The following is a 13,386-nucleotide window of genomic DNA, read 5'->3' on the forward strand; positions in this document are numbered from 1 at the left end:
ACGCGGAAGACACTCATTCTCTGTCTCTGACTCTTACCGTCGGTCGTCATCGTGACAAACTTAACAATGTTCTCGAAGCATTTCAAATGTTTCCAGTAGCCTGTCTTCCCCAACTAAACCGTAAGCACGCTGAGGGCCGGAAACGGGTGTTATTGTTCCTTTGCGTCTTCCACAACACACAGCACGGAGCGGATAGTGAGTGACGCCTGCCAACACTGGATTTTCCAGCTGAAAGCAACGGTGCGGCCCAACTGGGACCCCAGGCCTCCCAGAGCTCAGCCTTTCCACACTGAGCAGAGAGGAGCCGACCCGGGCCCTGCAGCCCCTGCCATCTCTAATTTCTGGGGCTTTCTCTGCTCACCACAGGCTCTCGAGCCTTCCAGAAACACCACTCTGAGGACCCAGCTTGGGGGATGGGTGGCAAAGCTTCATTCCCACGTGTGTGCAAATGCCCAGAAATCAGGGCTTACGCCTGAAAACTCTTTGCAAAAAGGGGGTCACCCCCAATCAGATACTTAGTAAGTCTTCTCGAATGATAAAAAATAGGGCATTTCCAAGTACTTCTGAAATGCTCAGTAATTACTTCATTATCTAAGAATAACCAGAACCACATTTAACTTACAATGAAGTTAAGACATTGCAACACGTCTGGCTCTGGAACCAATTTAAGGACGAGAGCCCAGCAAGAGGGACACAGCATGACCAGAATGAACCACAAGAGGGACAGTGTCGAAGAACTTGTCAAAGAAACCACACTTAAAAAGCAGCAGCTATTGTAAATGCCTCTGGTCTGACCACGTTCCTCCCCACGAGAGGAAGACGGACAGAGAGCGGAATCTGCACAAAGCCTCACGGACACGGGGCCAGACCTCCCGCTGACCGCTGTCCCGGCCCACGGGGGTGGGCGTACCTGGGGGTCTGCTGCACCTCTGCCCACCAGCGGTGGTCGGTGTGGCTGACGAGCAGCAGGATCTGGCACCAGAGCAGCACGAGCGCCGGATGCGTGGGCACCATGGCGCGCACCTGCGCGTTCAGCCTGTCCAGGCCGTAGAAGCTGCTGTCGCTGCTGTCCACCGTGAGGAGTCTGGAGGCGGCGGCTGTGATCCTACGGAACATTCCTAGAAACAAGCCAAAAGTACAACTGAGAGGGAAATGTCTTGGCGGCTCACTGGGGCCCAACGCTCTGTGGCCACAGGAAGACTTTACACAAAAGGTACAGCCTCAGCTTTCTCCTGTACTTACACAAAGCATTTGGCACTTAGAAAACTGGGCTTTTGAAGCAAAACCCAGACATGCTGCTTATCTAACAGAGCAGCCACGGGAGCTGACGCCTTATTCGCCGGGCCTTCTCTTCCGCCCCTGTTAGCAAGTTCCCCGGGAGCCCCGCGCCAAGAGCCGCACCTGCGCCGTGACAGCGGACCTGGCTCAACTGAGGAGCAGGTGGCCCACACCGGGTGCCACAGGTTACTGCCCCTGGGACAGCAAGGCTACTCTGGTAGGAGCAGCAGGACCCTCGCGACACCCCACTCATAACGTAATAAACGTCTCCTTGTTTGCAAAGAAGCCTCAAGAGCCCGTGGTGAGCAGAGAAAGCCCCAGAAATTAGAGATGGCAGGGGCTGCAGGGCCCGGGTCGGCTCCTCTCTGCTCAGTGTGGAAAGGCTGAGCTCTGGGAGGCCTGGGGTCCCATTTGGGCTGCACCACGGCAAGTGCCCACGCCAGACCCCAGCCCACGCTCCACAGGCTACTGAGAGCACAGGGCCAGCACGGGCCCTCCTGGGGCGGGGCCACCACGCAGCCAGCCACCTGCTCCGCTTCGGCACGTCAGCGGCACGCCCGGTGGCCCTCTGCCCACAAGCCTGTCCACGGCATGGCCCTCAAGGCCTGGACAAATCCCCTGCGGGAATTAGCGATTTCATTCTATCCCCTCCTTTAGACAGACACAAAGTCAGCTCAAGACGCCTCCCGTGCCATCTGCCCGGGCTCCACATGAGCTGGCCCTCGCCCCAAGGACCAGCAGACACGCACGCGCTGCAAGCCCAGCAGGAAGACCTAACACAGGTGGGGGCTGCCAACGGCTCCCTGCCTTCTGTATCTCGAGTCTCCTGGCGCCACAGCTGGGGAGTCAAAATCTTATTTCCGGTTTAGGTTCTACAACATCCCAAGTGCAAAGGGGCCCTAACATGGGCAAACACAGACAGACTATGCTTTGTGTATTTGTTCCCTACTACTTTGTGACTGTTGCGCCTCTGACCTGAGGCAGAGAAACAGAACTAACCAAAGCAGGAGAGTCACAGCACATGACACCGGGCTGGCCTCCTGGGGCACCCAGGCAGCACGGCAGACATACTCAGAAGGTCAGTGCCAGTGAGACGTCCAGCGCTCGTCTTGTCTCTGGCTCCATTTCCAGGGTTTTCTCTGGGTGCTGCGTGGACAGCATCACCCACCTCCGGCCCACTCAGCCCGGGCCCGGTCCTTCTCCGTGCCCTCCACTATTGCACGGGCTCCTTGAGGGCCAGTGGACACGAGGGAAGAGGCAGGCACTGTCCTGAAGGAATAGGGGAGCCAGGCCGGAGAGCACAGGGAGTGACAGACCACGGAGGAGGGGGTTCACGGAACAGGGGCAGGAACCCACAGTCAGAGCTGTGTTCCAGGTGCCCGGGATGCAGTGCAGGCTCTGGAATCAGACCACGGCTCCCCCACTTACCTGGCCCTGGCTGCACATCACCCGGGTCTCAGCTTTCTCATTTGCAAAATGGAATTAGGAGCAGCAGCTGCTCAGAGCATCAAACAGCAAAACCTGAGTGAAGGGCTCAGCAAGGCACGGGCCAGGACAAATGACCAGCAAGCAGGGCTGCTAGGAGGGCTCTCACGGCCTCTGGGGGCAGGGGGTTCGTCAGCAGAGAGGGCGAAGTGGACGGGAGAGCAGAGGAAGTCAGGCGGCTCGTTGGGGCGGGGAGGAGTCAGCAGCAACGCTGGGGTCTGAGCATCTCCCACGGTGAGGACGGACCACAGTGGCAAAAAGGAGCCAGAGTAAAGCAGCTATGCCAGGGGACGAGTTCAATTTTGATCCTAAGTGTGACGTGCTGGCAAGATACCAAGTCACACAGCTACGAGGAGGACGGACACGAGAGATCGAGGCAGTCAAGTCCGTGGGGCGACCCAGACTATGTAGACAATGGTGAGTCATCTCTGCAGCAATGACCAAGCCGGGTCACAAAGGGGACAGTCCTACTGACAGTGAGGTGGGAGACAGAGACAGAGACAGGGAGTGTAAGAGAAACAGAGGAGGAGAGACAGAGATACCACGAGAGAGAGAAGAGAGACCAAGGATAGGAACCAGGAACAAGAATACCCAAAGGAGAAAAGACTCCTCTTTGCTAAATGGTGTGAGGAAAACTGCATATTCACAGATAAAGAAGAAAACTAGATCCCCACCTTATACCACTCACAAAAATGAACTCGAAATCAATTAGACTTAAATGTAGAACCTGAAACCGCAGAACTCCTAGAAGAAAACAGGGGAAAGCTTATTGACTTGGGTCTTGGCAACAATTTTTTGGACGTGCCGCCTAAACCACAAGCAACAAAATAAAAAATTAAACAGGTGCCGGGGCATCTGGGTGGCTCAGTCGGTTGAGTGACCGACTTCGGCTCAGGTCACGATCTCATGGTTCGTGAGTTTGAGCCCCGCATCGGGCTCTGTGCTGGCAGCTCAGAGCCTGGAGCCTGCTTCAAATTCTGCGTCTCCCTCTCTCTCTGCTCCTCCCTGGCTCATGCTCTGTCTCTCTCTCCTTCAAAAATAAATAAAAAAATTAAAAAAAATAAAAAATAAAAATAAAAAAATTTAAAAAGAAATAAGCAGGTGAGACCACACCAAACCGAAAGCTGCTGCACAGCAAACGACCAACAAAATGAAAAGGCAACCTACAGAATTGAAGAAAATATGTGCAAACAACACATCTCGCAAGAGGCTAATGTCCAAAAAATATAAGGGACTAATACAACTCAACAGCAGACAACCAAAGAATCCGATTAGTAAGTGGGCAAAAGACCGACACAGGCATTTTTCCCTAGACACACAGATGGCCAACAGGTGCACAAAGAGACGCTCCACGTCCGCCACGGTCAGGGAAACGGCAATCAAACCCACTACGAGCTCGCGCCTCCCCCCTGCTAGGACGGCTACTACCAAAAAGGCAAGCGTTGGCGAGGATGTGGACAAAGGGGAGCCTTCGTGCAAACTGCTGCAGCCGCTGTGGAAAACAGTACAGATGTTCCTCAAGAAACTAAAAATAAAATGGCCACACGATCCAGCGATCCCACCTCTGAGCATTTATCTGAAGGAAACAAAACCGCTATCTCAGAGGTACCTGCGTCTCCGCATTTACTGCAGTGTTACAACACCCAAGACGTGGAAACGACATCCGCAGCCGTCAAGAGATGAAGGAGTAAAGAAGATGTGGTATACGTACACAAGGGTCATAAAAAAAGGAGATCCTGTCATCTGTGACAATATGGACGGATCCTGAGGGCGTTATGCTAAATGAAGTAAGTCAGACTGGGGCCCCCGGTGGCTCGGTTGGTTGAGCATCTGACTCTTGATTTCGGCTCAGGTCACGATCCCAGGGTCATGGGATCAAGCCCTGCGTTAGGCTCCACGCTGAGTGTGGAGACTGCTTGGGATATTCTCTCTCTCGCTCTCTCTGCCCCTCCCCCACTCGTGCTCGCTCTAAAATAAAAACAAATGAAATACAATGAAATAAGTCACAAATAAAGACTAAAACCACATGATCTCACTTACGTGTGGAATCTGAAATACCGAACTCAGACGCCAAGAACAGACTGGTAGCTGCCAGAGGCAGGGGTGAGGGTGGGAGAACTGGGTGAAGAGGGTCAAAAGCACAAATCCCCGTTATTCACCCCAAGCTGTAACGTACCACGTGGTGACTCTAGATAACACTGCCGTGTGGTGTACTTAAAAGTCGCTAAGAAAGCACATCTTAGGAAAATAAAGTGTGTAACTGCGTGAAGTGACGGACGGTGCCAGAACTCACCGCGGCCATCACTCCACAGCGTCCTCGCACATCTAGTCAGTACGCTGTACCCTTCAGCAGGCAAGTGTCACGAAGTCACTTCCATCTCGGGAAAGCTGGCGTGGGGGGAGACAGAAACCAGGAACACGTACAATTAAGAGGCTGGAAAGAAAGCGTCATGAAGGAGGGCGGGCGGCGGGGGATCCGTCCCGCAGACATAGGAAGAGCACACGAGGCCTCTGCGCAGACGCTCCTGGTCACACGGCTACAAGTGGAGAAACCAGAGCGAGAGCCCAGCGCGAGAAGAGCAGGAAAAACCTCCAGAGACGTTTACTGTGAAAAGCCGTGAAGTAAGTAGAGAGAGAGGACAGGGGAGGAAGCCACAGAACAAAGAAGGGGTCGGTTTGTATTTTGGTTGTTTTGTTTTTATCTTTTTTACATTTATTTATTTTTTTGAGAGACACAGAGCACGAGCAGGGGAGGGGCAGAGAGAGAAGGAGACAGACAATCCGAAGCAGGCTCCAGGCTCCGAGCTGTCTGCACAGAGCCTGACGTGGGGCTCGAACTCCTGAACCGTGAGATCATGGCCTGAGCCGAAGTCGGACGCTCAACCGACTGAGTCCCCCAGGCGCCCCAGGGTCGGTCTGTTTTTAGCCAGAGGCACAGTTCTCAGCACAGCCACAGGCAAGAGGAGAAGACAACATGCGTGTTACTACACGCTGCACGACGGGGACGGGCGAACGTGTGCGTGAGACTCGGGACACACAAGGGGCAGGAGTGAGAGGAGCAGAGGGAAGAGGAGATGGGAGGAAGGGACTGCGGGGCTGTGTCTCTTTGTCCGGAGATGAGCCGACCCGAGGGGAGGGTGGGACACACATGCACTGGTAAAAGCTCTAGAAAGCCCCCTGGTCTGTCTGGAGCCCTTGGCAGGTGGCCGATGGGGCTGCTGGTCCTGCCGTGACGCCCACCTCTGATGTTTGTCACCTGGGAAATGCCTGGTTTCCGTCTCTGTCAGGTGGCAGCCTGCGCCCCGAGGCCTGTCTCCCCTCCGGGAAGCAGTCCCCCACCGGGGCGAGCAAGCCCCTGTAAAGGGTGGGGGGCTGCTAAGAGCTGCACCAGAGAAACACAGGAAAAAGGATGCAGCTCACTTCCAGCCTAAGGCAGTCTTGTCTACCTTCCCTCTGTGCTTCCTCAGCCAGCAAGGCCAGGGTGCTGACCCTCACGAAGGTCAGGGGCCCGGGCTCCGGTCTCCACAGGGAGAAGAGCCCCCAGGGAGCAGGAACACCGTCCTGCACGGGCACACAGACGAGAACAGCCCTCTGCTGTGTGAGCCATGGAAATGCTGCTTGCTTGTTACAGCAGCTATGTAACCTCCACACAAGAGGAGTCCGAGTACCTGACCCGGGTTAGAAGATGCCTTGGGTGGGGCCTCCCTCCCCAGTCCCTAGCAGCGACCACTGGCAGAGACAGAAGGAAAGAAGGCCGGGCCCAGGGCACAATGTCCCGTGTGGCTGGGAGGCAAGGGAAGCCAGGTGGGCCTGAGGACCTGGGAGAAGGGCCAGGGCCTGGGGCCCGGCGACAGTGACAAAGGACTGAAGGGCACCCTGAGGCAGGAGGGCAGACAGAGGCTGTGCACAGAGCAGAGCCCCCTTGTCCTGTCCTCTCGGAGCTGAAAGAGAGGTCTGTCCAGGAGCACTGCAGGCAGGGCTGGGGCAGGTGGGAGAAGCAGGCTTGGGAGGCAGGGGCTCCGCATTATTGGACTCCGAGTGTGGCGGGAAGTGCCATCAGCAACCCAGACGGCGTGGTGTAAGACAGAGGACAAAGGACCGGAAAAAATGGATGGGTTTTCCTTCTGGGTTTTACCATATGACCTTTCGGAGCTTCAACTCTCTCATCAGTAAAAAGGGGGATCTCACAGAGCCGCTCTAAGGACTGATGGGGCACCGCCTGTGAAAGGCAGCACCACCCCACCCGCACACACCGTCGTCCCGGCAATGCGGCCATCCGCAGGCCTTGACACCGGCCCGAGTGAATCTGGATCAACGTCCATCTTGTTACTGCAGGAGGAACCAGGTTCTCCCTCTTCCAGTGTTCCTGCATGCAGTGGAACACTGACCCTTCCAGAAGCACCACGAGGGAGCTCTGCCAGCCTTCCTGCTCTGCCCACAAGGAGGGAAGCGAGCACGCGGTGCCCGCCTTCTGCCGGCCCCGGCCCTGCTTCCAGGAGGGTCTATCACCTGCTGCTGCCCTTGGCAGAGTGGGCATCTGGACCAGACTGTGGTGCGGAAGGGCACGCGATGTGGACTTGGAATCCAACACAGTAAGCAGCTTGGACTTACTGTGGCCACAGGCCAGAGGGCTTCAACCCAGCCGCACCAGCAACACAGCGACGTCACTCTCAGCCTGTGCCTTGTGTTCTGCCACCTGCTTCTAACTGGCTCATCTCGGCAGAGAGGACAGGGTGTTAGATACCCAGGTATGTAGAAGGAGGCCAAGTGTATTTCTTGGCTATGTGTTATGTTGGTTTGAATATGGAACAGGCAAACGATTTTGGGATTCTTATCCCCTTCTCTAAGGGACCGGAGTAAGACAAAACCAGAGGTCAAGGCCATTATTCAGACTAGTTCCCATTTTGAGAAATAATACCTGAAATGGACAGATTTGAAGGTCTCAATTTTTAGTGGTGGAGTGGAACTCACTGCCTTTGTTTAATCAAAACTAAATAAAAATTACCAACTTTCTATGTGAAGTGCACCTTATTTATGTAAAAGTGCAAGATTATTTATTTAAACTCCATCTCAAAACCAATGAAATACGGTAATTCTGTCCCCCAGTATCTTTAAAAGAAACGCAAAGTAAGAGATGGAGACAGAAATTTATATACACACAGACACCTTATTTGCAAATACTGAACCAACGAACAGCATCCAAGACAAGGCGGGAAAGTCCACGTGCCCGGCACCGAGTCCCAAGCTCTTCAGTAGAACACACCGTGCCCCCGCCCCCCCCCCCCCCCCCCCGTCCTGATACAGCGGCCACTAGCCACATGGGGCTGTTCTAACTTAAGTCAATTAAAATTAAATAAAATTAAAAACAGCTCCTTCATCACACTAGCCACATTTCAAGTGCCCAAAAGCCACAAATGGCTGGAGGCAACTGTATCAGTGCAGACGGAATGTTCCCACGATGCAGGAAGCTCTACTGGACGGCCCCGCGGTGGACTGCTGAGACAAGGAAGAGCGGGAAGGGAGAGCGGGGAGCTGGCATACACCTTGAATGGCACAGAACTCCACGTGACGAGCAGGACACAGGACGGGTCACTCTTACCCCAAGAGGGTTAGAAAGTAGCATTCGGGGATGAACTGCTGTCCTTCTGGTATCAGACCCAAACCAACCGGTGGCCAAATATCAAAATGACCAACATACTCAAAATAACCTATTCTTCATGTGGCATAATTATTTTCTTGACTTTAAACTCATTACAGTGCGTCAGTGAAGCATAAATCAAAAGATCTTCAAAACAAAAATTCTTTCAATGTTAGTAACGAGGAGGGTTTGAAACTCGAGTCTGCTGGATAATTGAATCCTGGCCATGCCTCTGTCTGAGGGCAACAGCAATTAAATGAAGCAGCCATGAAGACGCCTCCTTCTCCGCGACCCCGGCCCCCGCCTGCCTCCCCAGTGCCGCTCTGACCCTCGCCCCTGTGCTCCCAGCGGTCTTCGGGCCTTAGCCGAACAGAGCCTCTCGAGACCCCATCCTCCCTCCTCACACCAGCTTCGCCTACCGCCGCACTACCCGCGTCCCTCCCCAGAAACAGCCAGACTTGTGCTTCTCTGTGTACTGTCCTTCCCACTGCCCTGTGACAGCCACGCTGGCCTAGCTGACCGCCACGCACCCAGAGCGCAGCCTGGCCGGGCGGACTGGGCGCATCCTTGCCAAATGAAGAAAGGCTGAGAACGACAGCCATCTCTTGCTGTGAGGTATGTACTTGACACGCGTTTTAACTTGTACTAAAGCAGCACGTGCGCGACGTAAAACTCCGGTAACAGAGAGGGGCTCTGACCGTACGAGTGCCCTGCCCCGTCCTCTTCAGGCAACTACTTGTGTCTTCTGTCTCTAGCTCTCACGGTTGCCTCCAATATTCCACTCGACACGCTATATTGCTTGTAGCAGACCAACGACTGTTTGTCCGTGCCTCTGGCCTTCCCGTTAGGGAGTAATCCTCGCTCCCTCTTGATGAACACCGTCCTATCTGTCACCTGCCCACGTTGGCCAGAGCGCCGGGGGCTCACACACACTCACAGGACTCGTGCCAGGGCTGAAACCACAGGCGGCCAGGGGGTCTCCTTCCGGCCACGAGGAAGAAGCCCACCAGATGACAGAGGCAACACAGAAATCAGAGTCGAAGCGTGAAATACTCAACGAGGCAAGAGAATTAAAATGCCCGAGGTGCTCGTTCCTAAAGACAACAGTGACCCCTGTACTTGCAGGAACTCAAACCAGTAACTCCTCTTCTGGCTGTACTGTAGGAAGGAGTCCTGCCCTGGCAACTGAAACTGCCGATCAGCGGAGTCATGCTGAGTAGTGGCTACAGACTCTCCTGTGAGAGGAGATGCAGGTCACTCGTGCTGTCTGTCAGTTTAAGTCATTAAGTTTCTAGTTCTATTGCCTCCATAGTCTCTATTTCTTGTTGTGTCAACTGTGTAATTTTTTTACATGTTTACTGATTTTTGAGAAACAGAGAGAGAGACAGAATGAGTGGGGAAGGGGCAGAGAGAGGAAGAGAGAGAATCCCAAGCAGGTTCCGTGCTGCCAGCACAAAGCCCAATGCAGGGCTCGAACTCACAAACCGTGAGATCATGACCTGAGCCTAAACCAAGAGTCAGATGCTCAAATGACTGTGGCACCCAGGCTCCCCTTGTTGTGTGGTAGGGTCCCCTCCCTAAGGAAAGAGAAAACACCTCAAGACAACCTGACTAGACATGTACGTGACAACATCCTTTACGACCTTGTAACATGAGACCAGCTAATCAGACTACGTGTTTATGTGTGACCATATACGGAAAACAAAGAAGTAAAAAAATATATATAAAAAACTACATCATGCGGTGTTCGGGGCTCAGTTCTCTGGATACGAACCCAACTGAGCGGTGCGGCAGGAATAAAGTTCTTCCTGGAAAGAAAAGCCTCGGTGTCAAGAGTCTCTGTGTGAGAATCCGGCCACATTACTTGGGGGCTCATCTGGGATTCGGAGATGGTGCTTTTCCACCTCCTTTGCCACCGGGGTGCGAACCTTGGGGCGCCAGGAGAGGAGCCCTTGCCAGGCGCCAGCGGACCGCTTGATCCACAGCAGACTAGCCCTCCCAGCGCACCAGGGCGAGGACCCCACGTGCACTAACAGAACCCGTGAGGCCCAGGAACCAGCTCAGGGAGACTGAAGCGGGTTGGAGTCGCCGTGTGACTGTGTGTGGGGACTTGTCTCTCGTTCATTTCCTGGGTCAATGACTGTGACAATTAGAGCCAACTGTCTCTGGCTATCCTACCTCAGAACGGGGACTGTAAGGAATATTCCCAAGCAGCTGCCAAAACTCCTTTCGTTTCGGGGAAACTCCCCGTCTTCTCTGGACGGACATGCACTGCCTAATCCCACCGGTGGAGAACGAAACAAAAGAAACCTAGGGTCTGTCCCTGTCTGAGCTGACAAGAATTAAAACTGGGAATTCTCTTTCTCTGCCTTCTGCTGGCACCGCCTCTCTTCTGCCCACCCCCCCCCCTCCCCGACCGCTCCACCTGGGGGTCGGCCTGCAGAACCGGCTGCTTGAGCATCATCAGCCTCTCCTCCCACGCTAGAGGTCGGGAGCGGAAGACGGAAGACGAGCGAAGCCAGAGTTCCCCACTGGTGCCCCAGGCAAAAACAGACAATGGGGAACAAATTGATTAACTCTTAAATGGACACAGACGGAACATATTTGGCATTTAAATGGATTTAAGTTTGTTGGTTTCAAATAGACATATCTTTAGAGTTATCAGCATTAAATATATAAACTTTTTTCTTCCTGAGGTTTTCTAAAGTCAAATAATCTGCCATCTCTGTTGCAATTTGTCAGCAAAAAGGTGACTTAAAATGATGATTAATTTTGTCTGTCTCAAAGTTCTCATGGGTAAATGTTAAGATAGCTTTCAAAGTCCTTGGTAACCTAAAACGTTAAAGTTTTGCTTCCATGATAAATTAAGATTAAATTAATTACATATCTCACGAGTTAAGAGGCTAAAGCACTAATGACTAGATGTAGGTTTGTGCTTCTGACTTGCTGCAGAGAAACTAAGGACATTTGGATCTGTGGGAAAACATCCTTTATGCTCAGTGGATTCATAAGTTTGCCATCTAAAAAATTCTGATATAACAAGAGTTCACAACTGATTACTAGTTTTCACTGGAGACTAAGGTTTCTAAGAGTTAAAAATCTGCTAAATGTAGTTAAAACTGATAAAAATAAGAAAAGCCAACTCTGTATGTGAAAAAGTAGGAGATACAGGGGCGCCTGGGTGGCTCAGTCAGTTAAGCATCTGACTTCGGCTCAGGTCATGATCTCACGGTCCGTGAGTTTGAGCTCCGCGTCGGGCTCTGTGCTGACAGCTCAGAGCCTGGAGCCTGCTTCAGATTCTGCATCTCCCTCTCTCTGACCCTCCCCCATTCATGCTCTTTCTCTGTCTCAAAAATAAATAAATATTAAAAAAAATTTTTTTTAAAAAGTAGGAGATATAAAAAAAGTTATAAAAAATAAAAAAAATATTTTTGTTACAGGTAAGAGAAAGTAATTTTGTCCTAAATGAGACGGTTATTTGGAGAGAAATGGCTAGGGACAAAATCTAATACAAAGAGAAGTCGTAGAAGGTTTGTGAAGGGAAATCTTTAAAAAGAAATTTTATGTGTGGCCAAGACGGACTAAGGCTAAAATAAAAGGATTTTAAAAGTACGCTGGGTTAAGATTAAAATTCCTCCTTCTTTGATCCAGAAGCTGAGAAGGTGATGGCAGTACCCTCGGTGCCGGCCTCCAAATCCTCCACATTTGTGTTGTTCCTGTTCAGCAGAGGATTGGGTGCCTCTGCCGTAGGAGGGAGGGAGGATGTATGAAGGGCTTTCACTAAGATACGTGGGAGCCATTTTACTACACCTGGCCCACTGTGTGCCAAAGAGGGATGCCCACATAGCTGAAACCTATTTACGTGGGTATTGTTGAGAAAGGCAGGGAAATAGGCCTTGACTGTGGCCCTTTAACCCCCTGCCTCAACAGCCAATAATCAATATGTAAGTTACCGCTGGGCCAAAATAAAATTAGCGCATCCTACGAGAACCATGAAAAGTCTTGCTTGGTCAGAGTCCATACCCCCAAGGTCCTGCAGGCGGGAAACGGAGGGGTAGGGAAAAACAGGAAAGACCAGGCCAGCTCTCAGACCTGGGGTCAAGCATGGGTTAAGAAGGACTACTCCCGGCACCTCGCAAGATTGACAGGGCTTCTGGCTGCCAGTCGCATAGCCAGCCAAAACATGGGGCCAGGAGATGAGGTTTCTCTGGCCAGCTGTAGAAAACTGAGATGAGGGACAACTTTCTTCCTTTTTCCTACAGGTGGGTAATTCCCCAACCAAGGCATTACGAAGCAACGTAAGGTGGATCCTAGTTTACTGGCAACCCTTTCTAAAATTTTTTTTTTTTTTCAACGTTTATTTATTTTTGGGACAGAGAGAGACAGAGCATGAACGGGGGAGGGGCAGAGAGAGAGGGAGACAGAATCGGAAACAGGCTCCAGGTTCTGAGCCATCAGCCCAGAGCCTGACGCGGGGCTCGAACTCGCGGACCGCGAGATCGTGACCTGGCTGAAGTCGGACGCTTAACCGACTGCGCCACCCAGGCGCCCCTAGCAACCCTTTCTAAAGTCCAGCAATCAGGAGGGGACACAATTAAGGGCCCCTCACCTGTATCCAAAACAGACCTTGACAAGGAGGGAGGGAAGTCTCCCACCTCAACCTCCTCCTCCTCCTCCTCGGGTCCTCAATTTCTTTATATATGTATATAAAAAAATACAATTCTGGTCCCTCTACCCACCTTATCCAGGACCTCCCCGTAATGTAACAGCCATGTTTCCCCTACAAAGAGCTAGAATGCCAGAAGAAAAAACCTTTACATTACAAGGTTTAAGACAGATACAAGGAGATCCAGGTAAATTTTCTGATCGGGTAAGCATATAAAGACTTTTCAAAATATTACGTATGTTTTTGAGTTGATCTAGAAAGATATAATGCTTTTGTTAAATCAGACCCTTAATGAGACAGATGTTTTGAAAAAAAATGA

At 52.2% G+C, this 13,386-nt stretch overlaps 1 protein-coding gene across 3 annotated transcripts in view; it reads right to left on the minus strand.

Moving 5' to 3' along the window:
- Positions 1 to 13,386, minus strand: part of HTT (huntingtin) — a 151,533-nt gene that overhangs the window by 40,106 nt on the left and 98,041 nt on the right. For all 3 annotated transcript variants that reach the window (XM_045474724.1, XM_045474725.1, XM_045474726.1), the window contains one exon: positions 911 to 1,118. In XM_045474724.1, coding sequence (XP_045330680.1) covers positions 911 to 1,118 — 208 coding nt within the window. The remainder of the gene's footprint in view (positions 1 to 910; positions 1,119 to 13,386) is intronic.

Source organism: Leopardus geoffroyi, chromosome B1 (assembly GCF_018350155.1).
Source record: "Leopardus geoffroyi isolate Oge1 chromosome B1, O.geoffroyi_Oge1_pat1.0, whole genome shotgun sequence".
Lineage (NCBI taxonomy): Eukaryota > Metazoa > Chordata > Mammalia > Carnivora > Felidae > Leopardus > Leopardus geoffroyi.